At 40.1% G+C, this 26,059-nt stretch overlaps 1 protein-coding gene across 1 annotated transcript in view; it reads right to left on the reverse strand.

Moving 5' to 3' along the window:
- Positions 1-1,555: 1,555 nt before the first annotated feature.
- The window catches only part of LOC137969544 (meiosis regulator and mRNA stability factor 1-like), a 26,108-nt gene continuing 1,604 nt past the window's right edge, over positions 1,556-26,059 (reverse strand). Inside the window, exons 3-21 of the mRNA XM_068815845.1 lie at positions 24,773-24,945; positions 23,235-23,691; positions 22,391-22,635; positions 21,374-21,658; positions 19,598-19,776; positions 17,843-18,515; positions 16,814-17,417; positions 16,000-16,199; positions 14,206-14,433; positions 13,028-13,073; positions 11,596-11,801; positions 10,409-10,627; positions 8,932-8,986; positions 7,739-7,932; positions 6,332-6,559; positions 5,435-5,717; positions 4,320-4,433; positions 4,192-4,233; positions 1,556-2,675 (exon numbers count right to left, since the gene is read on the reverse strand). Of these exons, the coding sequence (XP_068671946.1) occupies positions 2,053-2,675; positions 4,192-4,233; positions 4,320-4,433; positions 5,435-5,717; positions 6,332-6,559; positions 7,739-7,932; positions 8,932-8,986; positions 10,409-10,627; positions 11,596-11,801; positions 13,028-13,073; positions 14,206-14,433; positions 16,000-16,199; positions 16,814-17,417; positions 17,843-18,515; positions 19,598-19,776; positions 21,374-21,658; positions 22,391-22,635; positions 23,235-23,691; positions 24,773-24,945 (5,054 nt within the window). The 3' untranslated portion in view covers positions 1,556-2,052. The remainder of the gene's footprint in view (positions 2,676-4,191; positions 4,234-4,319; positions 4,434-5,434; positions 5,718-6,331; positions 6,560-7,738; positions 7,933-8,931; positions 8,987-10,408; positions 10,628-11,595; positions 11,802-13,027; positions 13,074-14,205; positions 14,434-15,999; positions 16,200-16,813; positions 17,418-17,842; positions 18,516-19,597; positions 19,777-21,373; positions 21,659-22,390; positions 22,636-23,234; positions 23,692-24,772; positions 24,946-26,059) is intronic.

The following is a 26,059-nucleotide window of genomic DNA, read 5'->3' on the forward strand; positions in this document are numbered from 1 at the left end:
AAGAATCCAAAGGGGCCAGCCCCATCATCTCAATCCTTCAAGTCTGAACCGGTTATCCTTTTTCTAATACCTTTTCTTTATTCCACCAATTGCCAGATTAATTTATACAACTTTGCCCTCTTAATTCAACATCTTCCAAACTTCCAACAATCCTACACCTGAGAATTCTGCTAAAATTAATTATTTGCCAGGAGCCAAGCGATGTCACTCAAAACACAAATAACAAATAAACGACACAATTATGCACAGCACATCACCTACCTTCATATACGCAGAAAGGACTAGAACTGGGACACTGATGACGTCAATGACCTGTTCCATGTTGTCCAATCAGAATGAAGGATCCATGGACCTGCCCTACCGCCAATAGACAGGTTCGAAAGAAAAAATAAAGCCACCGTTTCCTCAAATGAAGGAAAGGTAACCAAACAAAACATAGAAACACACGATTGGCTCCTGCTTAGCTACAAAATGACACTCCCTGCATTGAAGCAGTCCGCAAAATGGGATTCTGTAACCTCTTACCAAGCATTAAGAATCTAGTATTATTTTGCAACCTTAAATGAGAGTCGAGCTTGAAACTGCGACTCGGATAGTTCTCGATTTTCAGACTACAGCTCTTCCCTCGGGTAAATAAATCCCTGCCATAAGGAATACGAACTTGAAAAGCTCTGATAAACAACTTGAAATTTTAGGCCACCAAATGTCCTTGTTAACACAAGAGAACGAAGATTAATTGATCCTGTTACATCATTCTCACAGCTGTTACCCCGTCTTCACTCTTTTCTTCGTTAAGTTGTAAAGCTATGTCTGCCTTTTTCAACAAAACCCAACAAACACAATAATCAAAATTAACTGCAAAGTAAACTCAACAATCAACATAACAAAACAAAAAAACAGTGAAAAAAGGCCTTGATAAATAAATAATATGCGATCTTTTTCAGTGTGAAATTGACTGTTTTTGCCAGTTATTCCTATTGACTACCCAAAATGGATCAGTAGATGACACAGAAAGCCGGCACTGAATAACATGGACTAAAGCCTTCGTGAGTGAGAACTCAACCATAAAAAAGCTTTCACTCAAACCGCTTGTCATTGAAATAAGCTGAAGTTGTTTCCCATTTGCTCGCTTTGGGTAGTCAACAAAGAGAAACTTTTTTTTTGGCCTTATTTCCCAAGAATGCTCACTTAATTAGGGGATGAGATGATCTACGACTGTCCACGAGCAATTTCTTCACTGCCCAGCTGGATGAGTTCCCGCTGATCTCTAGCAAAGTAGAAGAAAATTCTGGACCTCATTGCCACCGCTTGTCAGAAACTCTAAGCGCAATTTTACCAAAACGAAGTTACCATATAACACAACTGGCGCATTCGCTCACGTTACCAGCCCTTTGATACACTGTGTTAGAAGCCGCCATCATTTCTTGGAGAAACATTAGTCCCGGTCATGTTGTCAGCGCTTTCTTTGTTTTGGATCGCCGTGACGTGATATGAATACGCTCAATTTAACGACTGATGAACACACGTAGAAACCAAAGCAAAACAAAACAAAAATAAAGATAGGGCCCCACTATCAAAAGAAATTTCAAATATATCTCGTTCATTTTAAGTACCACGCACTCAAAAGCACAAAAAACAACTGCAGCCAAGGTACCCAAATCACTCCGCCGACATCTAAAGGTCAGGCCTTCAGCATGTCATCTTTGCCCATATTGAAAAAAAGGTCCCACAGAGAACAAAAGAAGCAATTCACACAAAAAAACCGACTTTGAGTAAAAATTTCTGATTTCCCAAGAAACCTTTTCATGTGGGCGAAGTCGATATGGCTACCGAAAGTCACCAAAGAAACGTGAACGTTCCGGACCGACCTTTAGGAATGATTGTTGTGTGACTTGCGTCACAATGCCTCGCCGAAGGTCGTCGCACGACCAAAAGAACGGTTGTGGAAAAAAAAAAACAAAACGAAAAAGATGTCTCAATATAGAGAACCAATTCTGCTACCACTTGCCCTTTAACTCAAACAGATGTCTTCATCATTAAGAAGGTAGGATTTTAAATACTGGGCGTCTTGCTGAAACTGGCAGCCAGTTTGACTTTAGGAGCAGAAAACCTCCTCGCTTTCCCTTTCTTTTCCTCACGCTGAGAAGACGACTTTTGTGCGGCTTCACACGTGAATTTTGCTGCGAGCTTCCTTGACACTGTCGGTTCAGTGGGACTGCGTGACAGGAGATCGGCCTCCACTTCAGAGAGGAACATGACCCCAGGTTTCATAGGTGACGGTCTCACAGTAGGAGAACGAGGCATCTCCAAATCTTTTAATTCTCCTTCTGCAGGCGATCTCTGATCAAACACATGCACTCTGCAGTCTCGTTGCGGCGAGCCGTTGTATTCACCGGAGAGTTCGTTTGACTCTGCCAGCAGCTCGGTCAAGTCACCCCCTGGGCTTGCCGTGCTCAGTGGGTTGGGAAGGCCCATGTTGTTAATGGCTGCAAAAAGCAAATCGACGTCAAACTCGGTGAAGGAAATTAGATCACCCACCGGGGGAGGTTCGGGGACTGCAGGTTGCAAGTCTGGTTCTGGAAGGGATTCAGGAACCGGAGCCATCAACCAGTCTTCAGTCATTGTCTGCTCTGGGAATGATCTGAATGATCCTTCCCCATCAAGGACAATCAAGTCTGGATAAAGCAAAAAGAAAAGATAAAGACAAAATTGCAAGACGTTATTGACCACATATCCAAATGAATAATAAATTAAAGATTTCAAGCACCCCTTCTTTTCATAATTTTTTCATTTTTTTTTTTTTTGGGGGGGGGGGGGGGGGCGGCGCGGCGCGGCGGCGGTGCCCATAGTCTAAGCTTAAAGGGGCTAGGTCACGCTATTTTAGGTAATTGTGTTTACTTTTGTTAACTATGAGCTCTAAATGTTAAATTGGCAGAGCAAGAGTCTTTCATTTGTCCATCCATGTCCCTTCTTGGCTTCCCTGTGTTTTGTTAGAGTTCTTCTATAGTTTTGAACAGTTATTTTGATATTTTAGTTAATTCTATGACCATTCGATCAGTGCTGAAATTGCCTAAAATTGCGTGACCTAGCTCCTTTAATTAATGAGTCCACATTAAAAAGATTTTGGGTATCGTGACAGATGTTGCATGAACAAGGAATAAATGGTCAGAGATTACGTCTGTGTATAAATTCCGTTTTAGGACGCAGGAACCCCACTGAAAAATGAATAGTTCATTTCCGAATTCATGTCTGCCTTCTCTTCAAAGCGAGTCTAAGTGCGAAGTTTTTCTCATGAAAATTAGTTTTCATTCATATGTAAAGTAGAACTAATTACCATCGCAAAAAAAGAACCATCACAAAAACTTCGCACTTAGACTCGCTTTGAAGAGGAGGCATACATGAACACGGAAATGGCCTATTATTCTCTAAACCTTGTGGGTCAACCTCTCATCGAAGATTCCATCTTATTTGGATGGGTTAACAAGGTCCAGAGCAGGGCGGAAACTATGGTTAGAGCACCCTCCCTCCACTGATGTGTCCCCATATCCAGCCTCTCTCTCTCTCACCAAAAACAAATTTGAATAGGCAACTTTCACGATAGCGTCATTTGACTACAACAGAATTCAGTTTGTTCTTCTTTTCTTATTTAAATTTTGTATTCCCAGCGGGGTAAAAATAACAATAGCTCTCATTAGCATAACACAAGCAAAACCCCAAGGATTCTGACACTTGTAGACAAATGACGTCATCATGCAAATGTCCTATTGACCTGCTTTGAGTTGATTTGGGCAGTCTCCCGTTTAAGAGAGCACTTGCGCTCACCCTGAAACTTTGAAGTGATTATTCATATTACTATATCGATATTTCTCGTTACGTTACCCTTTGTTATTAATATGCCAACCAAAAGCTAATTGCTGTTGAAACAATACCTTCTTTTGTTCCGTGGATGTCAAATTTCAATATCAAAGAAATGTAACGTCAATGTTTGTAAACCAGAAATATCGGTACCACTCCTGAGCCCAAAAACGACGCATCCAAGTCACATCTTCAAAGGGACTTCGAGTATGAAACATTTCCACGAAAGAAAAGATTTATGTAAACAGTAGATCCAAGTGCCATTACAGAAATTCCGAACTCTTCGCTATAAAGAAAGAGACTAAACTTAAAACGAAGATGGTTTGTTTAACTTGCCTTCTCCATCGTTGTCGTCGATGGTAACCACGATTTCATCATCTAAAAAGGAAATAAACACCAAGTGTTTTACATTGAAACGATGAACCACGATTCTCGCAATACCAACTGATAGGTATAACACTTACCGTCTTCAACGCAAAGTTGCGAAACAGCATCGGCATTCTTAGCCGCATCATTTTTGTTAGAAGACGAACCCGTTTCTTGGACAGTGCCTTCCTGGTTTCTCTGCGTCTCTGCAACTGTCCAAAGAACATAGCTAGATACATGTCCAATGCACTTGTATAATTAGAATCGCTGTAATTTGCGTAAACGTCACAATGTGACCACTTAAGAACTTCATGTTGCTCTTTGGTTAGGGTTCCGGTTGGGTCAGAGATATGTCCTGAAATGCAGGCCCTAATTTGATGCACGCGGGTTTTAATAAGCATCCCGAAGTGCACACTTGCTGTTCTTCCCAACATCAATATCACTCGTGTCTCGGAATACAGACAATTAACGTCACAAAGCGTCCCCCAAATGCTGCTCATCAAGTAAGGATAAACAGATACATTTACCCTAAGCTAAAAATAACGTTAACCTTTACCCTTACCTTATTGTTAGAAATAGGTAAGGCTTAGACTTGAAGCGGTTTTCAATTTAGTGTCGAAAGTAATTAGCGAATTGCTTTGGTTTCTGATTACTTCACTCAGTGATTGGTTCAAAGTTCTCGCGCCACTTTTTTAACCAATCAGAAGTGAAACCAAAAAAAAACGTGGTTCGCGCGAGCACATTTCCCCGCGCTTTGAGTCGGCTACGTGTAATTACGAGTTTTGATTGGTTTACCGGATTGTCTCCGTCCTTTTTTGATTGGCTAAAGTAATTAGTTTGGTTTTTGTTTTACGACACTCGATTAAAACTCGCTTTAATGGAGTGAATCCAATTAGGTGTATTTTGGCTGGACATTAGTGTGAGGTCATGGTTAGAGGGTCACTGCGTCACGCCTAAACAAGGTAACGTGAATCTCGCGTAAAATTGGACAACCCTCGATGGTTGAGGAAAGAATGAAATTTCATTAGACAGCACTGATGAAGACGAACGAGAGCCTCGTAAACTTGCACTCGGCAAACGAAAAAGGACCACACGACAAATTCATTTGATAAACTGAACAGGATTTCAAAAAATGGGCATGTTAGGTTACCAGGCCACACTGTCTCGAAAATCATGTTCGATTGTCCGCTCGAGAATGAAATAAAGACGTTACCTTGATTGAGAGGTACGACGAAATCATCCCCGTCCACGAGGATAACCATCTTTTCGGCACACTTGCCACGTACTAGAGCAACATTAGAGATGATATCAATCACCTCAGATATCCGATTGAAGCCGTAATCAGCAGCTTTACATGGCCGGCCATACAGTTGTTGGAAGTTGGGTGCAAAGCGGTTCAGCGAGACGCATCCGTGAAGATGCCTCAGTAGGCCTCTGGTCTCAATGGCAAAGGACTGAAGTGGCGTCAACCGCAGCTTGCCATCTTTGCTGTCCACCTGTTCAGATAAAAGATGAAGTGGTCTCAGAAGAGATCTTGGTTTAGCCGTGAAGGGGAGCTCCGGTTTCCGATCTAAGAATCTAAAATACTATAAAATACTATACAAGCGAACTAGCAAATTCACTTGGGTAGTTTCACCTGGTTGAGTAACTTTATCAGACTTTGTCATTTCAAGAAATATCACATGTTCATATTCATAAGCACATTCAGATCCATCAATTCATCTATTCACCTCTAACGGCTAAGATATGAACTCCTAACTTGATAGCTTGGTTGGCAGAGCTGTGAGCTGTATCAAACCTAAGGTTCAAGTCTCGTTCAATGTAATTTTTTTCATATCGCTGCAGTACAAGGCACTGTAGATGCCTAGCTTTTGATTAGTACGTCGCCGTTCATACAACTGCACTGGTATGCATTTTTCATCGAGAACTATGAGTTTTTGAAGCAAAAATTCTTACTTTTTGCGACATAATAATAAAGAGGCACCCTCATGCACATTATTTTTACTGGTAATTTGAAATAATTTTGTTGTCCTTTGACTGTAAAGCAATTAGACAAGAAAGTCTGGAAGGATCATTCTAGACAATCGGATGACAGGATTACTCTACGAACCTTTGCAACAGCAGATATAGCGGAAAGCAACTCATCAAGAGAGACAAAACCAAAGATCTGTGCACGAAGCTTGTGATTGTGAAGTTTTTCGTAAGCAGACACCAACTTGGACAGCCGAATACTCTTGTCAGCCTGACGTAGCAGCAAATCAACCACACCGCGTGAAAACACCTTCACAAGATGTTCCTGCTTTATGCAGACAGCTGCCATGTTGCCAGTACCTTGGACCTGCGAAAACACCAAGAAAAATGAAGATAAGAAAAATAACGCATCAACTGAAGCTCGAAGTCTGGTTGCAGCTGCTCGGATGAACACCGAAAAAAAAAAACGGAAATTAACGTAAGGGAGGAGCGGTACAGTTAAAATTGCTGCTACAGGCCTTCCCCACCTTCCCTCCAATATTAGGTACCTTAAACAACAAAGTAGTTTAGAAATATAGCTTAGGGCTACTAAAAGTATTTCTGTAATCCGCGTTTGTACGACGGTTTTGAAGTAAAGATAGCGAGCGCTTATCTCACCAAATCTACCTGCCCATACTCTCGCAAGTATTAAAGTATCCCAGCTGTCCCAACTGTTCTACTGTGGAAGCCCAAAACGTCATAAGAAGTTTGGCGATTTTAACCACAAGAGGGTGTAACCCAGATGGAGTATTATCCAATATGGACACCGTATCCTTTCATTCGGTTGCTTGGAACTGCTTTGAAGTAACGATGAAAAACGAATGATTCCGCTGAAGTCTCAAGTTGTTGTCAAATCTTTCAATTTTGGTCATTCAAAAAAGAAACCGGAAAATGCTACCCGTTTATCGACTGGATTGCCATACGGCAACCCAGTAATAACAACTTTCAAGCAAAAGAAATAATTTTAACAATCAAATTTGTGTTTGTATTCGAAATGATTTCCATGATTTTTAGAATCGCTTATTTTAGTTTTCAATTTTTTCTGGTGGCCCCGTCTTGATTAATTGTGACATGTCACGGTTCCTCTACTGTCAATATACTAAAGCAAGTTGTGTAAGCTGTTCCTTCTTCTTCGTCTTCTGGAATCACTCACGGGCCTTTGGTGAGTGTCCAAGTATTAATTGTTCTGGCGTTGCAAACAAGCATAATGACAGAAGAGAAACTTATCACGCGTTAACATGAAAGCTGGCAAGAAAACCGGTCACTTCTCGGTCAGGGCCAGGACGTCTCGACACAGTTAAGTCGCCGTAAAGAACCACTTCACCGCCACTCTGAATGAGTTTCTTTAATTTATTGAAGTCTAAGAATTAGCTTGTATGACAAAACAACAAAAGTGGCAGTCCAGTGTTCTTGATTCTTGATGCATGACAACAATGTGGTAGCGGGATGAAGATGAACCATTCGCACAAAACAAGGAACACACAAGCTTAAAAAGCTCCATTCTAACCTCAAGAATATTTCCAAGGGCACGCAGAAGTGCATCGATGTTTCCGAATCCCCACTCCTTAGGTTTCAACACCTGATCATACTCTCTTAAGTAAATATCCGAGAAGGCGAACTGCGCCACTCTGGAGGCCGGGAACTTCATAAGCAGCTTGGTGATTTTATCTGCTAGTGGTTGTAACCCAGCTGGAATTTTATCTGCACAGAAGAAAATAGCCAGTAAATGGACTGATCACTTAAATATCACGATGTACGTAACACAGAAACCGTGAGAAAATTTGAAAAGAAAAAAAAAAGGAGATTAAATGGATTAACGCTGATTAACCTCCAATTTCGCACATTGATTTCATAAACTTCAATATTCGATGGGGACCCGATGGCTAGCCATACTCATACACACCTCCCTTTCCTATTTTATTTATCTAACAACAGTTGCCCTTGAGTCTTTCGCAAACTCAGAAAAGCCCACTGAGCTGAGTTGGTTGAGGATTGCAACGGTACAAAAGACGTCTCCACTCCTGAACTGACCTGTGTTTAAGTAGCTTTCACAATTGCGATGATGTCCTATCTTAAGATTAAATCCGACAATTACTGCGTTGGGACATGACAGTTTCCTTACTGCTTTACTACTCATTTGAGCAGCAAGCTCTCGGTTTGGGCATATGGTTTGGGAGAAGTGCATGACGTGAACACCAAAGCCTGACCTTTGATTTCGCGTTTCCTTTCAGTTGAGGTTGGGATGTGAGATGTAGCATGCGACAAAATAGAGGCCTCGCTCGCAGCCCCGACTCCTACACAAGAAAGACACCCCACTTCTGAAAAGACCTTTAACACGATCATGAGCTGGTTGATTGGCAACGGCGAAAGGGCAACTGAAAAATTAGAGACCTGGACAGGATTTGGGCCAACAAGCTCCTTAACACCGGAAGGACGCTCTAACCACCGAGCTAAAGGAACTCCTGTAGCCTGCGTATAGCTGGCAGGATATTTAAACATGCACGCAAAGAGAGCGAGCGTCTTCAAGCGGCAAAAACGCGCGAGTAAATGGTTGGTTTGGCCTCGAGTGGAATGGTGACGAGTACTTTCGAGATCCGCTCAAAACCGGATCGATTCGCCTCTCAAAAGCGGAGCACTTTGCCCCTCGCCCCTGGGAACGAGGTTGGAACTCCCAGGGAGCCTGAAATGGCCTCTACCTACCTTTTGCCGGTGCCAAATTAAGAATTATAATCCTATCAATGCCAGACCCCTTGGCCTAAAAAGAGAAAGAAAAAGTTACTTGTGCATTGCGTCGCTTTTTACATGTCAGAAGGGAGAATAAGCAATGACAACACAGAAAGAAAGCAGCGAAAATGCCACAAATATGCTTTCTTAATACGCCAAAAATAAAAGCTCTGCTGACTCTTCCCATTCGTTTTCCGAATGCTTTCGAACCCGAAACGTTTTTAGGGGTCTTAAGCACGCGTCCTTTTTGAGGCACGGCCGCCAACCGAAAGTGAGCTGTTTTCCTCTTTAACTTCTCCTGACAATAACACATTTATATTACTACGTATCTTTGAGGCGATTGATTTTAAAGGGAGAGTATCACGGTATTGCGCATGTTCTAGTCGTAACGAATGCCATCATTTAAGAGCCAATCGAAAGTGACGTTATTACTCACGCGCAAAATTTAGACGTACGTGTAAAAAATTTCTCCATCACTAATGAGCTAAGGACTGAGCGACTTTTCACGCCTACGTGTAAATTTCCCGCACGAATTATAACATCGCTTCCGATTGGCTTATAACGGTGACATTTGCAATACCGTGATACTCTCCTTCAAAATCTAAGAGACTTCTTTCCTGGCATGCGAATGTTCACGGCTCAAAACGTCGCGTGCTTAAGCTCCCTACCAGTTCCCAATTTTCACGGCCGTGATCAGCGGCAATAGGGAGTTTAAGCTTGCGACGTTTCTGAGCTGCGGACGGCAACCGAAACTGAGCTGTCTTCCACTTTAACTTGTCTTGTCACTACCACATTTATATTGCTAACTATCTTTCCTCCATTAGAGATGATTACGTTAAAAATCTGGGAGACACTTCTGCCCTGGCACGCGAAATGTTCATTTCCGGTTGCCGTCCGCGGCTCAAAAACGCCGCGTGCTTAAACTCCCTAATGTATTTTTAAACGAAAACGTTTGCGCAAGAATAGTGTTCATTTTCCAGAGAACTCGTTTCTTTGTTTAGAGATTGAACTAGAGAAAACCTAGAGAAAAGAGAAAACCAAGAATCTGGACTTCTGAGAAATGTGAAACCAATTTTGGAGTTTCCTTTTTTTATTGCGTTCGAGGAGACCGCATTCTAATCGTGTCAGTTCCGTGGGATGTAAAATGGTTATCCATCGTAATGCCATACGATTTAAGCGTTTGGACGCCATCTAGTTCTGGCACAAATAACCTCGATCTCATGTGATAGTGTTACGGCTTGCCCAAGGTAAGTCAAGCCCTGTTGGAGGGATTAATACCTGGATGGGTTTCCGTTCGGCAATAACAAATGTTTCATCGATGAAAAAACAGGAATCGAACGCACCACACCGATCCTTGATTTACTACTAGTTAACGCATAAAATTATTTTTTTCTTACGCTTCTTTGAATTGAAGCACTGATCGAAATTAGCTCTTGGGATTTGTTCAACATACCGTTACTGTTCCTTCCAAACTTTTGATCAATTCCTCCAGCCTAGTAGTTCCAAGAGGAAACTTGCGACCGTAACATGCACGGAATGAGCCGGAGAGGCGCGACACAAGAAGGAATTTTCCATCCTGCGCTTGTAACAGGTCTACCACATCTTTACGCAACGACTGCATGTTGACCTTAGGGGCGAGGGTCAAAAACTTTTCACCAGAGATTTCTGTGATCTGAGGGAAAAAAAGAAAAATCAATTTGGTTTGAAACCCGGACATTTTGCCGCAGCTTACATGGGGTTAGCATAAATTAAAATACTTTATAACTATAACAGTAAGTTACACAAGTAGTTGAGATCACTTCATGCGAGTTTAAACAAAAGGAAAGCTGGTTTTGGTTGATGGCAAGTAACACTGACCCTTTTTTTGCTGACAGCTGAAAGGATTTTAGCACCAAGGAAACTACCTTTGCTTGGGAGGTCTTTAATCCAAAAATAGGAAAATATTACAGCAGTAAAAACAACAAGCGAAAGACTGTCAGGTGATTAACTGAAGAACTTGGACAGCCAGAAATTTCCCTCCATGCAAATACACCTGCAGGCACAACCCATCAAACTTTATTTTTGAGCTCTTTTTGCAGTTATGATAGAATGAACGATTAACAACTGCCTCGCAAAGTCGAGGTTGGGTGCCTGAGACATCCAGGAGCTTCCACTATTGGCAGCCAGCTCCCAGATGGAGACCGCTCCCATGGCTGGCAAATCCAGGCAACCCAGCCATGAGCCCCCACACGGAAGGAGAAAAAACACTGATAAAACAGTGGAAGAAAGGGAGGGACAGGGAAGGGGAGACAGCCTCCAAGGAGTCCCCACGCTCAGGAAAACGCTAACGCTCAGAAAACGCTGACTAAAATGCCAACAAAACTGCTACAACGCCCTATGTACCAAGAATACGAAGAATCCTGGCGCATGCGCATATCTAACAAACTGCTGACCGCGAAGGTACAACTCGTGCTCCTAGTTGTTAACTCCGTTAAATTGCATTTAACTGCATTTAATTGAATTTTACAACACAAGGAAAAAATAAATGACACAATTTGCAACGCGTCCAAGGCTAAATACAACGCCGCAAAGACGTTTGACGAAGATGAGTTTTATTTTTAAATACTAAGATTTTCTGCCTTACAGGATCATCGACCTAACCTGCAATGATGGTAAATCCGCTACAAGATCTTCAAAGCGTCCAGCTCCATAATCTCCAAACTTCAAAAGACGGCCAAAGTGTTGGTAGTAATGTGCCAGAACAGTGGCTAGTGGAATCTTCTGCCCGTCAGCACGTGATAATAGCTCTTTCAGTTCCTTAACAAGGGTCTGCTTCTCATTGCGCTTCGTTGACTTAGGGCTTTTGACTGTTGAAAGCAAGTTGCATTTTTATTGATAACGAAGGAATAGTAGCGTAACTGCGTTGGTAAACTTAGCTTGAATTTGCTTTTAACAATTAAAATTGTTTTTAGTAATACTATCGTGGATAATTTATTAGAAGTTCTATGAAAAACAAAACTGCTGCTCATTCTAGTGTTGTGGCCTCTGTAAGTAACATTTAGGCAAAGTTAGAGTCGAACAAACGTGTCCAGCGGCCTTAACCGATTGCGTAAGTGACCTGCGGGGTGGCCTTAAGGGGTTTCAAAGGGGCTTTATGCCTTCTCGCTTTCAATCAGCTGATCTTTGCGGATCATTTATTGCTGCCGTTTTCAACTGAATCTTTTGCGGATTCTTGCACCCTCCAGTCTCTCCCTCGGTATGCTGGCCGTTGGTAAGTATGTGGTCCGATAGTAAGCACTGGTTTCCAATGAATTCTTACAGTGTCATGGTGCCGGTTAGTGGCCGCTTCGAGAGGTGGTTCCCGCTTCCAGGGGTTGCCATGGAAACCTTCTCTCTGCACATTGCAGCTGGCACTCCACTAACCTTTAAGGCACCATTTCCCAAGCTCATCGGTTTGCGATTTCTGAAAGTCCGAAAACTGGACCTTCAAGACATGACAATCGAGGTAAAGAACATTTAACAATTATTCCATGAGAGCGCATTGGATAAGTGATGGTAAATAGCCAACAAGGGCGAATGGAATAATTGTTTTATTAAATTCTCAAGCTTCGGTTTTGCTAAATTTTATTTAAGAGCGATGTGATTTCCGGGCGCCAAAAATTCTATGCTGAGCGACAATTGCCGCAGTCATTTCCATATAAGGTCAAACGCAGGTATAATGGCTTACATTACCCTACAATAGTTAATTCTGTTATAATGGCTGATAACCGAGATCCAGTGAACCAACGAGAAAGCTAGAATCGCATTATCCGAGGTTGAGAATTTAATAATATTATTTATTCGAGACTGCCAACTGGATTTCCTGAGAAGCAAAACACAAATCAGCCAAAAAATAGCTATGGTAGTCAGGGAGACCAGTCATATGCAAATAAAACGACAAATATAAGCCAAATAATAGAGCACTAATAAAAACTATTCATACGCTTACATGTACATGTACATGTACATGTACATACAGATGTAGATGCATTTATGCCCAGCACCCACGATGTTCTGTATTTAAAGCAGTCCTAAATTTTTGGTCATGCCGTACCTTTTTCCACTAAGCAGATTAATCGATGTTCCCCGGTTCCTTGGATCTGTTTAGAGGCAAAATGCATTGTAAAAAAAAAAAAAAGAGTACTATTTTCATCTCACAATTTCATGTGCAAAATGTAGAAGTAATCCTTGCACTATAGACAATTTAAGCAAGTTTCTCTTATCAGTATCACCCAACTAGTGGACTAATGCAAATCCTGCATTTTGATTGGCTACACTACTAGAGGACTATTATTGGGTGATACTAAAACAATTAGACCCTTCGCCCTCAAGGGCCATGGGTCAATAGCCCATTCTGCTTGGTCTCATGGGCCATTAAACTGGATGCTAACTCGCACTTCAAATCACTGCTCAAATACAGCTGTATATACATTTCTTTCATTAATTTCATTTGCCTCACAAATTTGCATGCCAGATTCCAGCATGAACTAGTTTATTTGGCTGTTTGAACAATTATTGGAGAGTTCAGGACTGGTGTCTTAAGGAATCCCACGGTGAAAAATGATTTGAGAGAGCTTAAGAAAGTGCGTTTTTGAGACGCTGATGGCAACCGGAAGTGAGCTGTTTTCCCTTTTGATTTGTCTTCACACAACCACATTTACGTTGCTAAGTATCTTTCTTCATCAGAGATGATTAGTATAAAAATCTGGGAGACACCACTGTCCTGGCATGCAAAATATTCTCTTCTGGTTGCCGTCCGCATCTCAAAAACGTGCATGCTTCAGCTCCCTATTATTTTAACTCAAGACTCAACATCAAGGAACTTCAGCCAACGTGAAGGTCAGATTACTGTGATTTTCATATTACAGTATTCTGCAAAATCTCACTTTGAAGCAAAAACCACAGAATGCATATTTGGATTTCCATCAATAAACCTTTCATAGCAATGCCAAACAATGCTAAGAGTCAAGTCAAAATTACCAAAAAGATGGTGCAACTTAGGTTCATATTGTGGATGGAGGATGATTGTTTTTTTTTATAGGTAAGCACTATGTTTCATCCCCGTTTTTGCCAACAAGAACACCAGTTAGTGGCTATGGTTTGTAAGATTCTTTCAAGTTGCGAACTAAATTGCATCAAAACGAAAAACTTGAGAATGCAGTCCATGTATTTACATTGTACAGTTTGTTTTAAGAATGAAAAATGGTTTACCACTGTATTAATAAAACTCACCTTTGCAACACCAGACACAGCTTCGATTAAATCTGTTAGTTTAGAAAACCCAAATGTAGCAATCTTGCATTTATGGCCAAAATATTTCATGTAATTTGCCACAAAAGTTCCCAGAGCAATGGCACCATCTGGTTGAGCTTCAAGTAACATTTTGAGATTCTTCTCAAAGGCTTTGACTTTCAGTGGCTTTGACAAGGAGAGCCATCTCTCAGAGCCCTGCCCTATTACCTAAGTATATTGAAAATATAAACAGAGTGATATTGATAAGCCTCTAAAATGGCTCTTGAGGTGCCCCTACTATACAATGTACACACGTGTAAAGGACTTTTGCAACTTATTCCACTATGGGCCCAGAAACTCGTATATAATTATTTTCTTTTTTCAGGACACAGGCTTGAACTCACCCAATGGAATAGCAATGTTGATGAAATGGCAACTTCTCAAAAAATTGCTCTCAGGATGTGCTGCCCCAACAAGTTGCTTAAAATGGGAAAATAGGAGGTTGTGCAATACTTAATACATTTTTCATTTGTCAGAACTACAATGGGGAACAAAATTCCTCGGGACAGTCAACAAAAGCGTTGTTTATGTCAATAAAGTTAATAGAACTTCTTTCGTCATAACTGGGTGGAGTTCATCGACCCACTTCCCCTACGACAATGTTGTTAAAAGCAAACAATTGTACAGCCATTTTAAAATGTACATCACAGAAACTTCAACACTAGCAACCTTCAGATTGGAGTACTAGAACAACTAGGAGTATGAGTTTTCTGTATTGGCCACACGCATTATCCTTAAAGAATGAAAATTTTTGAAATGTGTGAGCTCAAAACTGAAAACTTGTACTCGAAGTCGTCTTCATACTCCAATCTGAAGGTTGCTAACGTTTGCAGGGGATGAGGGGGCAGCGACATAGATTGATCTGCATGGTGTAAAATGTCCCACGAATTGTAACCTCCATTGTAGGCATGCACAGAATACATGGATATTGACGATGTTTCAGAGCCAAATGCCAACAATTCTTGGCTACTGACTGGACAAAAAAATACAGACTTTCAAGGAAAAAATAATCATGTTTTTGGATGTTTGCCTAAGTTGTGTGGGTGTAAAAAAATATCACTTTGTAACTTTTAAGTCTTTCCTACGCTCTTGCTTTCCTAGTCTGAGCATAACATTTTAAAACAATTTGTTAAATAATAATATTAGACAAAAATGAGAGAACAATTTCCGTGAAAGCAAAAATTAATAATAATAATAATAATAATAATAATAATTATTGTAAATCACGAATGTGATGATAACTGAAATTACAGAATTCAGCATTACCCTTGAAACATGTTGACCAAAACATTCCTTATTCAGATAATCAATGCTGAATGGCTCAACTGACTTGGAGCAAAATGATGATTTTCATAGCTGTTGTTGAATCCCTTCCTGCTTAATATTGTACAACCACCTTTCAGGAAGCAAGATACACAGAAACCTTTTTGCAAAAGGTCACAGAATCTTCTCATATGCGGACACTGTGGTGTTACATGTAAGTTAGTATTACTGGTGTAAATGAAGTACCGTAGATACCATGTTAGCTACTTGTATTCAGGCATTTATTAATAGATAATTATTATTATTAACCCTTTAACTCCCAGAGGCCACCTATAGATGTTAATTTGTCTAATGACTTATGCCAGCTGATTTACTTGTCAATGGGGCCCCCCTTTGGGCCTTAGAGGCTTAATAAAACAAACTATTTCTTTTGTTTTTCCTTCATGAATCATCACTACCATAAATAATTACCTCTACAATAGCTGGTAAAGCTTCCAATAGGGTGACAACTGAGGAGAAGCCATAAACAATGGGATCAAATAAGGTCTTCCTTCCAAACCAAAGCTGGTATTCAGAGATGACAGAGCTTAAAGGAAGTCTGAACTCATCCTGTGCCAGCAACAACTCTTTTAAGTCCTTACTTAGTGACAGAAGCTTGGTTACATTTCCACCTGTTTAAAAATGAAAAATGAAAAATCTACTGCCAAATGAAGTTGAAAGGATTGAATAAAAATACTCATCATTGATAAGCTGTTTTCTGAACAATGTAAAGTGTTGAAAGGAGAAGTGACTATACTTGTGTATGTGTCTGTATAAATAATAAAATAATGTTATTATAATATTTTGTTATGAAAAATAATCATAATTATCATTTCATTATCAGCATTATAAAATAATTGGGCAGCTTGATTTTTGTGCCATAGAGAAAATCAGTAATGCAAAATATTACTGACTTCTCATGCATCAGATCTACGTTTTTGTACGTTTGCCAGTTTCACCAGTCAACTGGATCACTGTTGGAATCAAAACATAGGGCTCTACAATATTCAATTATTAAAAATAAAGAACCATTAACTACAGCAATCACTCTACAACCAAAACAAACAAACAATGAAATGAAACAAAGGAAACCCAAAGAAAACAAATGATTGTGGCTTGCACTACAGGTAAGTGCAGAAAAAGAATACAATGTACGCAGGTCACAGCAATTAATTTTTGGGATTTGAGAAAACAGCCTTTAATTAAGGAGTCCCTGTTTAAAGTTTATGAAAACAAATGAACATACCATGTCTAATAGCTGGTTGAGCCCAAGACACCATCAAGGAATCGGATATCTTAACATTTGGGACACTACTCAGAGCATCAGCAAAGACCACACCACCTTCCCTCACTTCTATCTTCCTGTCAAACTTCAACCAGTAAGAAGCAGCAATGCTAACCAGAGGCAAAGCTCCCTCGCAGCTTTGAAGAAGTTCATGAACATCCCTTGCAAACTGTTCTGCGTCCACTGATACCTTCACAGCGGAAATGGCTCGTGTAACAAGACTTATCGCTTGATTGCCTGGTTTCCCGGTTACGACAACCAGGTCGTGGATAAGACCAATGCAACTCATGTCAAATGCTCGAGAACACTTTTCATAGTAGTCACTGAGGAATTTGTTCAGCGGCAAAAAGAGCAGGGGAGCTTCTTTCAGAATGGAGGTGACTTCACAGCGCAGAAAGCACAGTTCCTTTTCTTTGTCTGTGGCAATATTAACAGTCACCAGAGTGTTGAAGATCTTTTTACCATGCACTTTACAGATGGCCAAGCGGGCGTCGGACAACTTAGGAACTTTAACAAATGCTCTCAATGGAATTCCTTCCCCACTATGAAGAATGACAGACAAAACCTGCAGGGACAAATTTAATTCCAATGTCACTGGGGACCTTAACATGGTAAGGTGACAAGGAGGTCTATAGATGTAGACGTCACAAAAAATCGAACTTTTTTCACGATTACTTCTACAAACTAGCCAAACTAGCCTCTCTCTAATAAGCAGAAACCATATTCAAAATTAGAGAGAAAATCAAAATTTGTGGTTGTGTACTTCATGTTTTCAATAGAACTTGAGATGTGGTCATTTCACATTGCAGATTTGCAGAACGATTGTTATTAAAATTTTCATTATTTAAATCTATTCTTTTTTGGTAGTGCGCAGTTTTCCTCCATTTCACCAACCCTCTGTGCTTTTCACTTACGACAATCAGTTGCATACTACGAGGCATACAGACCTTCAATAGTTATTGCAGCCCCGGAACACTACGGCAGCCTCACCTTACAATGTTCGCGAAACACAGATGCAAGTTTCTTTTTCAGCTCTTTGTTGTTCACAGTTTCATCCAGATTGGTGACAAGCAAATCAATTCCTCCTCTTTGCTGATCCAGAACAGTGAAATTGTGTACGCTTGCAAGCCATGATGCTGCAAGCTGAGGCCCTCCCATGAGTGGGGGGCCAAGAGGAGTGATCCCAGGAAACCCAGAGTTCTGTGTTGGTAAGTTCATGAAGTTCTGGTAGATTGGGTGAGGCCAGACCCCAGCATATGATCCATTACTAAACATTGTCTGCTGTGTGATAAACTGTGGGCCAGAGGACCCTGAGAGGGATGGACCTTGCTTTATTTCATTTTCTTCTGTACTGTCACTGGATTCAGGACTGTTGTCTCTAGGTTTTTCACCACTCTGACGCTCAGTCTTTAAACCTTTCGTGGACATGGAACCATTGTCGATAATGAAATCATCTAGCAATGCATTAGAACTTTCCCTTTCCTTTAGCAAAGGGTTGAAGGTTTGCTTTGCTAAACTTTCTCTGGCTTTGGGTGGTGAACTGTTGATGTTTGCACCTGGCTGAATCTTCTTCCCTTTCTGTGGGCTGGTTTGGCCCGTTGTTGAGAATATAACTTGGATTGTGGAGCCAAATACGTCTTCCTTGTCCATTCTTCTCCTTGCCCTGAAAAAACATTTCAAAATTTTATAAGCTGTTCCCAAACAAAGGATCACATCACCATGACTCAGTTTTGATTCAGAAGCATGTTGAGCATTTCAACACTCTGATCATCAACAGCCACTCTTCACTTCCTTACAAATCTAGAGTCATCTCTACTCACAGGGCGCGACGAAAGTGCTGTCCGATAGCCCGGGGCTACTGGAATGACTTGTCGGGCTAGCGTTTTCTTATCGTAGCTTGCCCGACGGGCAAGCACCGATGGTTTCTCTTTTCTGATGATATTTTGAGCTTTTATACCACAAAGTGTGTAGCAGAAGCTCCTGAGAGAAAATGATAACGTTATGAGGCCAAATTATCGTAGCGTGACAACGTTTTGCACCGCATTTTAGTTGCGTCCGTAAATAACGTCATGACTTTTTCTGCTTACATAGCGACCGAAATATATTTTTGAAATGACAATCTTTGCCGACTGACAGCGTGCAGTGCGAGACAATCAGTCTAATTAAATTCCAGCCAAGTCACGGTGCAGTGGATTTTCTCGAAGATTTAGGTGCGTTTCGTTGGGAAACTATTGTTATTGCGCATACATTCTGCGCATCTCGAGATAATCTGGTTTCCTACCGTTGATGCTTACTAATACAGGGATGTTATTGCGCAACTTAAAACTATCCGGAAAAAGTAGATCTTAGTAAATACTCTTGGTATCCAAAAAGAAAATTGCGGGTAACCAGGCATTTTTGAGAAATAATTAAGATTCAGTTTGAGAAAAAAACGCCATACATTGCTTTGTATTTTAAAGCTTTTTACAAATATTATTCATGACTTATCTTTGAAAAATGGGTGGTTACCCCCAATTTTCTTTTGGATTTCCATAACACTTGTTAAGATCTACATTTCCTGCATAATCATGAAACGGGGCAAAAATACCCTTAAATAGTAGGCACCGTCCTTAAATACATCTGATTATTCTTTATGAACAATTTAATGTCGGGCTAGCTCGTCAGACCTTCGGGCTAGTAACCTCAAGTAACAGCTTGCCCGAAGGGCAACCTCATCTTTTCATTTTCGTCTCACCCTGTACTCACCTAGCTGCACTTCCAGGATTAGGAAACCTCAAGAGTGAAGTGCCACCTGATATACTCATGACTTTTCCACCACAGTTGTCTGAAAGTTTCTTCAGTCGGTTTTTGACTTGGCCAACATCCTTTCCAACTGGTAGATTAAGAACTAGAAGTTCTGATGACAGACAACTTTCATCAGGGGTCTGTGACATGAAAAGACAGAAATGAAACAAGTGACAAACACAACGAGATAATGTATTTGATCAAAGGGATTTAGTGCTGAGCTCAGGAATGAACCCACTCTTGTTCTAAAAGGTTTTGGAAATGGAAATTGAGGGATCCTTCAAATCACAGCAGATCAGACTGTCAACCTAAATATGTCTTTAGTTACAAGATTTACAGTGGGTTTTTAACTATTCTCAATGACTAACTTTTCTATAGTACAGTCAACTCTCTCGTAAGCAGACACCATAAGGAATTGGAAAAAGCGTCCATTAGTAGAGCTGTCCACTTACAAGAATTATTCCCTTAATGTAATACTACAAATTTATACATGTTGGACTCTTGTTCATGTCAAACTAACAGACAGCTTGCTTTCCCGCAGACAAATGGAGATGTGACAAAACCAACCCCACTGTTCAGTTGCTCTGTCAAAGGTCATAGTTTTGTTTGAATTGCAAATAAAAACAAATTAATTTTTTATTGACAAGAGTCAATTATTGCATGTGGTGTGTTCGCTTAAGAGAGAGCGTATTAAATAAAAGAAAAATCCTATTATAATTTTCAAAAGTGTCCACGTCTGTTAACGAGAGATTGTCTGCATAAATTTTGGGAAAGTGTAAATACAGAGTTTGAGTGGAAGGAAAAATGGGGAATTGAAAAAAGTGTCTGCAAGTACAGCTATCTGCTTATGACAGCATCTGTTTACGGAGAGTTAACACTTACTGTATTACTTTTTCAAACAAAGAACAAGGATAGAGAATGCTCTGGTGATGTTCAATGCCCTCTATTATGTACATGTATTAAGGTGACTGAACACAGTCTTTAAGCACTTACACTCAGAAGTTCAAACTTGCCCACTAATAAGTGCTACCACAGAGGTTTATATTAATTTTATATTAATGTATTCCTCATTTATGCAAACTTCACTCAGTTTTTTTTGGCAGCATTTGCTTACATAAAATGATAAAAATAATAATGTTTTAATTAACAGCTCTTTTCATAGAATTTCAACACACAAATTTTTCATAATTCGCTGAGGGACATTTTTTAGTTTTAATAGACGACTCATTTGCACTTGGAATTAATTTCAAATTTCTGCAAAATCTAACAAAGGGTTTCCAAGAAATTCAGTAAAACAGCCAACAGCTGTTGGTCACAAATTCTTGAGCTAATGCCCATGCACAGAATTTTGCTGGGTTCCTCTGAAGGTGTTTCACTTCTAAAGTACCGCATTTCCAAAAGGTTTGTCCATACTTGCCATATTTGTTTCGTTTTTCAAAATCTGTGCCAAGCTTCAATGAATACCACTGACCACTGTGGACAAAAAAACTGTGTTCAGCCACCTTAAGGAATTCTTTATGTTTTTCAAGCCTGGCAAGACACAGAGATCATTAAATGATTTGTACGAAATCGTTTACACTGTAAGTCTCCTTGTATGCCAACTGCACACTTAATCTTAAAATATAAGGTGGTAAGTACCACTAAGTTGTGAATCCTCCAAGTGAATGGAACATAAGTGTAGCTCCAAGGGTCCTTGCTAAGGCTCTACTCTACATGCAATTCCAAAAATAATCTAACCTTTGGTGGAAACACAACTGGTAAATCTGCAGTAAAGTGATCAAATCGTCTAGCCTCTTGAGCACAGGCAAGTAAAGCTGGTTGAGCCTGGGCATTATGAAGACAAATCACCTCCAGATTGTTTCTGTGGCGCAAGTCAGACAGCTCAGCTGCAAAGTTAACGTCACCAGACACCAAGATGACTGTGGCTGGAGCAGGGTATGACTGGCCAAACCTGCGCAAGCTTTGACGCAATTTGTCATCAGCTGCATTTTTTGAAGTGGCATTAATGTGAACAACAGTGACCTAAACACCAAAGCAAACTACAATAAATTCAAATTACTTTAAGGGGCTAGGTCACGCAATTTTAGGCAATTTCAGCACTGATCGAATGGTCGTAGAATTAACTAAAATATCAAAATAACTGTTCAAAACTATAGAAGAACTCTAACAAAACACAGGGAAGCCAAGAAGGGACATGGATGGACAAAACTGGAGAGGATTGAAATGGATTGAATTTGGGTAAATTTGAAAAACGTCGGCCCACCTTTCTTCAAATTTATATCAGTCTATATCAAAATGTCATTTACACAGCTGGAAAATCATTCTCAGTTGTTATGTGGCAGTGATTTTGCAAATGAAAGACCTTTGCCAATTTGACGTTTAGAGCTCATAATTAACAAAATTACCTAAAATAGCGTGACCTAGCCCCTTTAAGTCAATACGTGACCTTAAAGAGGCTGGGTCACCAGCTGGACATGCGTATTACAAACTAATGACCTTTGTCTCATTTGCATTTGTATCGACCCTGTGTAGGTGGCGTGAAATCTTTGATTTGTGATTCCTGAGTGTGTGGAACGCTGTTGGACTCTTCAAATGACATTCGTAGACTTCAAACACAAGCATACAGTTTTGAAGAGGTGCTTGGGTGATAGCGTCGTTTGACTGAGCAATGGCCTTCTTACTTTTGACTGTGTTGAAGCCACTATTTTGTAATGTTTATAATACGGTGGATAATAAGCAGTTTAAGAAGCAAACCTGAGCCTTGTTGAGTTCCTCAATAACTTCTTTTTTTTCTTTGCTGATATCACAAACACACATGAACTCGACCTCTCTCTTTCCATTGAAGAACTCCTTCCTTATCTTTTGAACAACAGCTGCTGCAGACTTTCCACGAGGGACAGGACAGTTTTCTATGTCCCAAAATACTCCTATTGGTTCAGGCTCAGGTGCTGTCGAGCTTTGGGATGGGGACCCTGTTACAGATGCCTTGATACCCATAGCTGTAAACAACAGTATGTATCACTACTCCATATTTGAGAAGGGCACACCTTTAAAATCTGCGTTAGTACAATTTGCCTTGTTGTCAAGAGTTGTTTTAGAGCTCTGGGGCTTCATGGTTTTATACTCAAATAATCATAATTGTGATTTTGCTTAAACCAAAAAGAGAATGCTTATTAAATTTAAGGAACTTTATTGTTGTTGTGCTAATTATTGCAATGATTCAAACTTCTTGGTACGACTAAAATTAAAATAATAAAAAACCCTTTCTTTCCAGATCAGATTCTATCAAATGGGCAAGTTGGGTTAGACAAGATAAAGATACCAACATTTACTACTTGGATTTGTTTTTAAGGAAGACAGTAAGACAATAACTGCAAAAAAAAGCCAGGAAAACATCCTTTGTCACTGGACCACAACCCTCCCTTGTCTTTTGAAGGCAAATTATCCAGACACATGTACATGTGCCTAGCTCTACAAAATTGGCAGAACTAAATGAATTGCAACATAAATATGACTTCAAAGGATAGCAAAAAGCCCAATGTACATGAAAACGTAAATGATGTAATTCTAATGGGATGTGCCCATTCAAAACCCACACCTTCAATGTCAGAGAAAAGTCCTCTCACAGACGGTGAATTTGGACACTTGTGACCACTGATGCCAACAGGATCTATTGACAAGTCAAAGTCACTCAAGGAATCCCCAGAATTTTCATAAGCTTTTCCGCAGGATGAACATATGCAGAAGGAACCGGATCGACCTCTTCCAGTGCTGTCTATATGATTTCCAGAACAATTGCATGGTCCACTGGTGAACGGTACATGATGACATGAGGAGGTTGTGCTCAGGTTTTGGTTACAAAACTGAGGCTTTATAAGATTCTGAGGGGAAGCACTGGTGAACATAAGGGGTCCACTTGTCTTTGCATTCAGGTTTGGTGAGTGATGAACATCTATAGGAACCGAGAATAGTGCACCACAAGCTGAGGATTCCTTTGAAGCATTAAGACAGGTATGTTGTTGTTTCTCCTGATCACTGAAGAAGATGGCTTTACACTGAAAATATGAAAACAAGGAAGTATCAAGACTTAGAGCGTCAAATTTGGAAGTGTGTAAATGTTGGAATGGAGTGATTCAAAAGAGCCTCTCAGATGTCAATCTAATGGGTTCTCTTGGATACTAAACAGAGCAGCTACTATCAGACTATAGTTATGATAAAAGGGAACTAAAAAGGAACCCTTAAAAATGAAAACAGTCATTATTGGCTGAAAAGACGAGATTCCTGGAACAGGATAAACAAAAAAAATGTGTCAAAAATGCTCCTTCTAGAGTTGTCAATAGGCACTGTTTCCAGTTTCTCTTGGGACTTACAACGGTTCCAAGAGAATACTAAAACAATGCTTATGCCAAATCTTGGACGGCAAGCAAAGAGCGTTATGATAGAGGAGCTCTGCAGGGAGCACCATGGGTAAGAAAATAGGGTAAACCATCTGGGCGAGAAAATTTGGTTTTGGTCATTGTAGGACTCTATGTCCACCCCTCCATGTACATGTAAGCCTATGTGAAACTCTATGGTGCAACTCGTGTTTTTTGGCGGGAGCATGTTTAATGTTGGACATCCATGTTATTAATAATTAATTTACAGCTGTCAAAACAAGGTATCTGCTGACCAGTAACACAAAAAAAATCACCTGATCATAATTATCACAGGCTCAAGTTTAAAGCTCATCAGGGTCAGCTGTTGTTTGGGTTGACTGCTGACCATATATTGGTTTTCATTTGGATTGCAGGCTCAAGACAGATTAACTTACTGTATTGTAAGAATAAAGAACACTGGAGCTCCGCTTTTAGGCTTTGCTTAAATTAATCTATAGAGTGTTTTCACACGACTTCACAGCGGTCATGTTGGAGGAGTGAAAAAAAGAAACAGCGGCCATGTTGGAGGAGTGAAAATTATTCTTTTGGGAATTGAACTCTACTCTTATGAAAATTCTTCCTTTTGTTTTAGTATGCAAATATGGCTGCTGGTACATGAGCGAAAACACTCTATTATGATATATTATTTTGAAAAGTGGCCTATGTGTATGGCCTACTATCATGGTACTGTATGAAATAAAGAAATAAAGATCAGAAATACCTGAGAACAAGATGAAGTCAAGGAAAACTTCCTTTCCCTTCCTTTTTTTATGTGTTCCTGAAGGTGATCTTGCTCCATAAAGTGAGTATTACAATCATCTAATCCACATTCCCCAGTGCATTTAAAAGCATTATGAGATGGACAGCGCGATGGAATCTCTTTATTCCCAGTATCTGACAAACATAACAATGGGATGAAGAAAAATCTAAGTCCCAAATGTAATCCTACAAGAACTACACTTAGATTCTCTAACCACCGAACTACCGGAGACTCTGTGTGGTGAGCAAGGGAGGTCTGTGGGTTGTTGAGTATAACTATATCATGCAGTCACATCAATATCAGAAATATCAGATGAAAGAGGTGTTAATCCATCAAACCATCCAAGTGGCCAGAAGTACATGTACTTAATGCATTGACATCCAAACTGGCTGTAACCGGCCACGTGCTATGAACCCTGAATTACACAAACCAGCCGTAACCGGCTCTTCTACACCCTCCCTTAGTAAATCTGTATGTTTTGTTGTCATGGAGATTTAGTAGGATAATTGAACAATCATTTGTAGTCCTGTGAGAAGATTAATTTTTGACAGCTGATAAGAGATCATGCGATCCAATTACACAAAAAAACAACAGCTGATGCATCAGGTAACACATCGAATGATGGGGATACCCCTGCTCTTTTTAGGATTTGGAGGATTTCAGTTGGTTTTCCTGTAAGAAGTGGGGATGCAGTCTAGTGATAGCAATTGAATTTTGATTTAGATGGCCTTAAAAGTGGCGAAGAAGACCGCGGCAACCAAGGCGAGAACGATGACACCTATGCTGAAGAAAAAGCTCGCCGGAAATGACCAGCTCGATAATATTCAACCTCAATTTTGTTTGAAATAATTGTAATGAATTAGACATTTTTCTTAGTTTTCATAGGAGATGATCTACAGTGTACATGGGAATTAATGGTAACCGAAACGTAGGTATGCCTGTCAAAAGCTTGAATACCCCCGAGTGGATTGCCCATTTTCAAGAAATTATGTCAAATTGATCATGCGTTTATATTCTGCAAATCCATGAATACCTCCAGTGATTTTCTCTTTTGTTTTTCTTGTGTTGTTGTAAGTTATCTTTCCGTGAAAGTCTTTGAAGTGCTCAGAGCACTTTTCTACACAATTTGACCTTGTTTGTTCTGTCACAAAACATGATAGTTATCAATTAACTTAATTTTGCAGTTTTGTGTACATATATTTTCAAAAGCAGAAAACTCATGGTGAAATTTAGTTTCAGCAGTGGCAT

The sequence above is a fragment of the Montipora foliosa genome, chromosome 9, assembly GCF_036669935.1.
Source record: "Montipora foliosa isolate CH-2021 chromosome 9, ASM3666993v2, whole genome shotgun sequence".
In the NCBI taxonomy this organism is placed as follows: Eukaryota; Metazoa; Cnidaria; class Anthozoa; order Scleractinia; family Acroporidae; genus Montipora; species Montipora foliosa.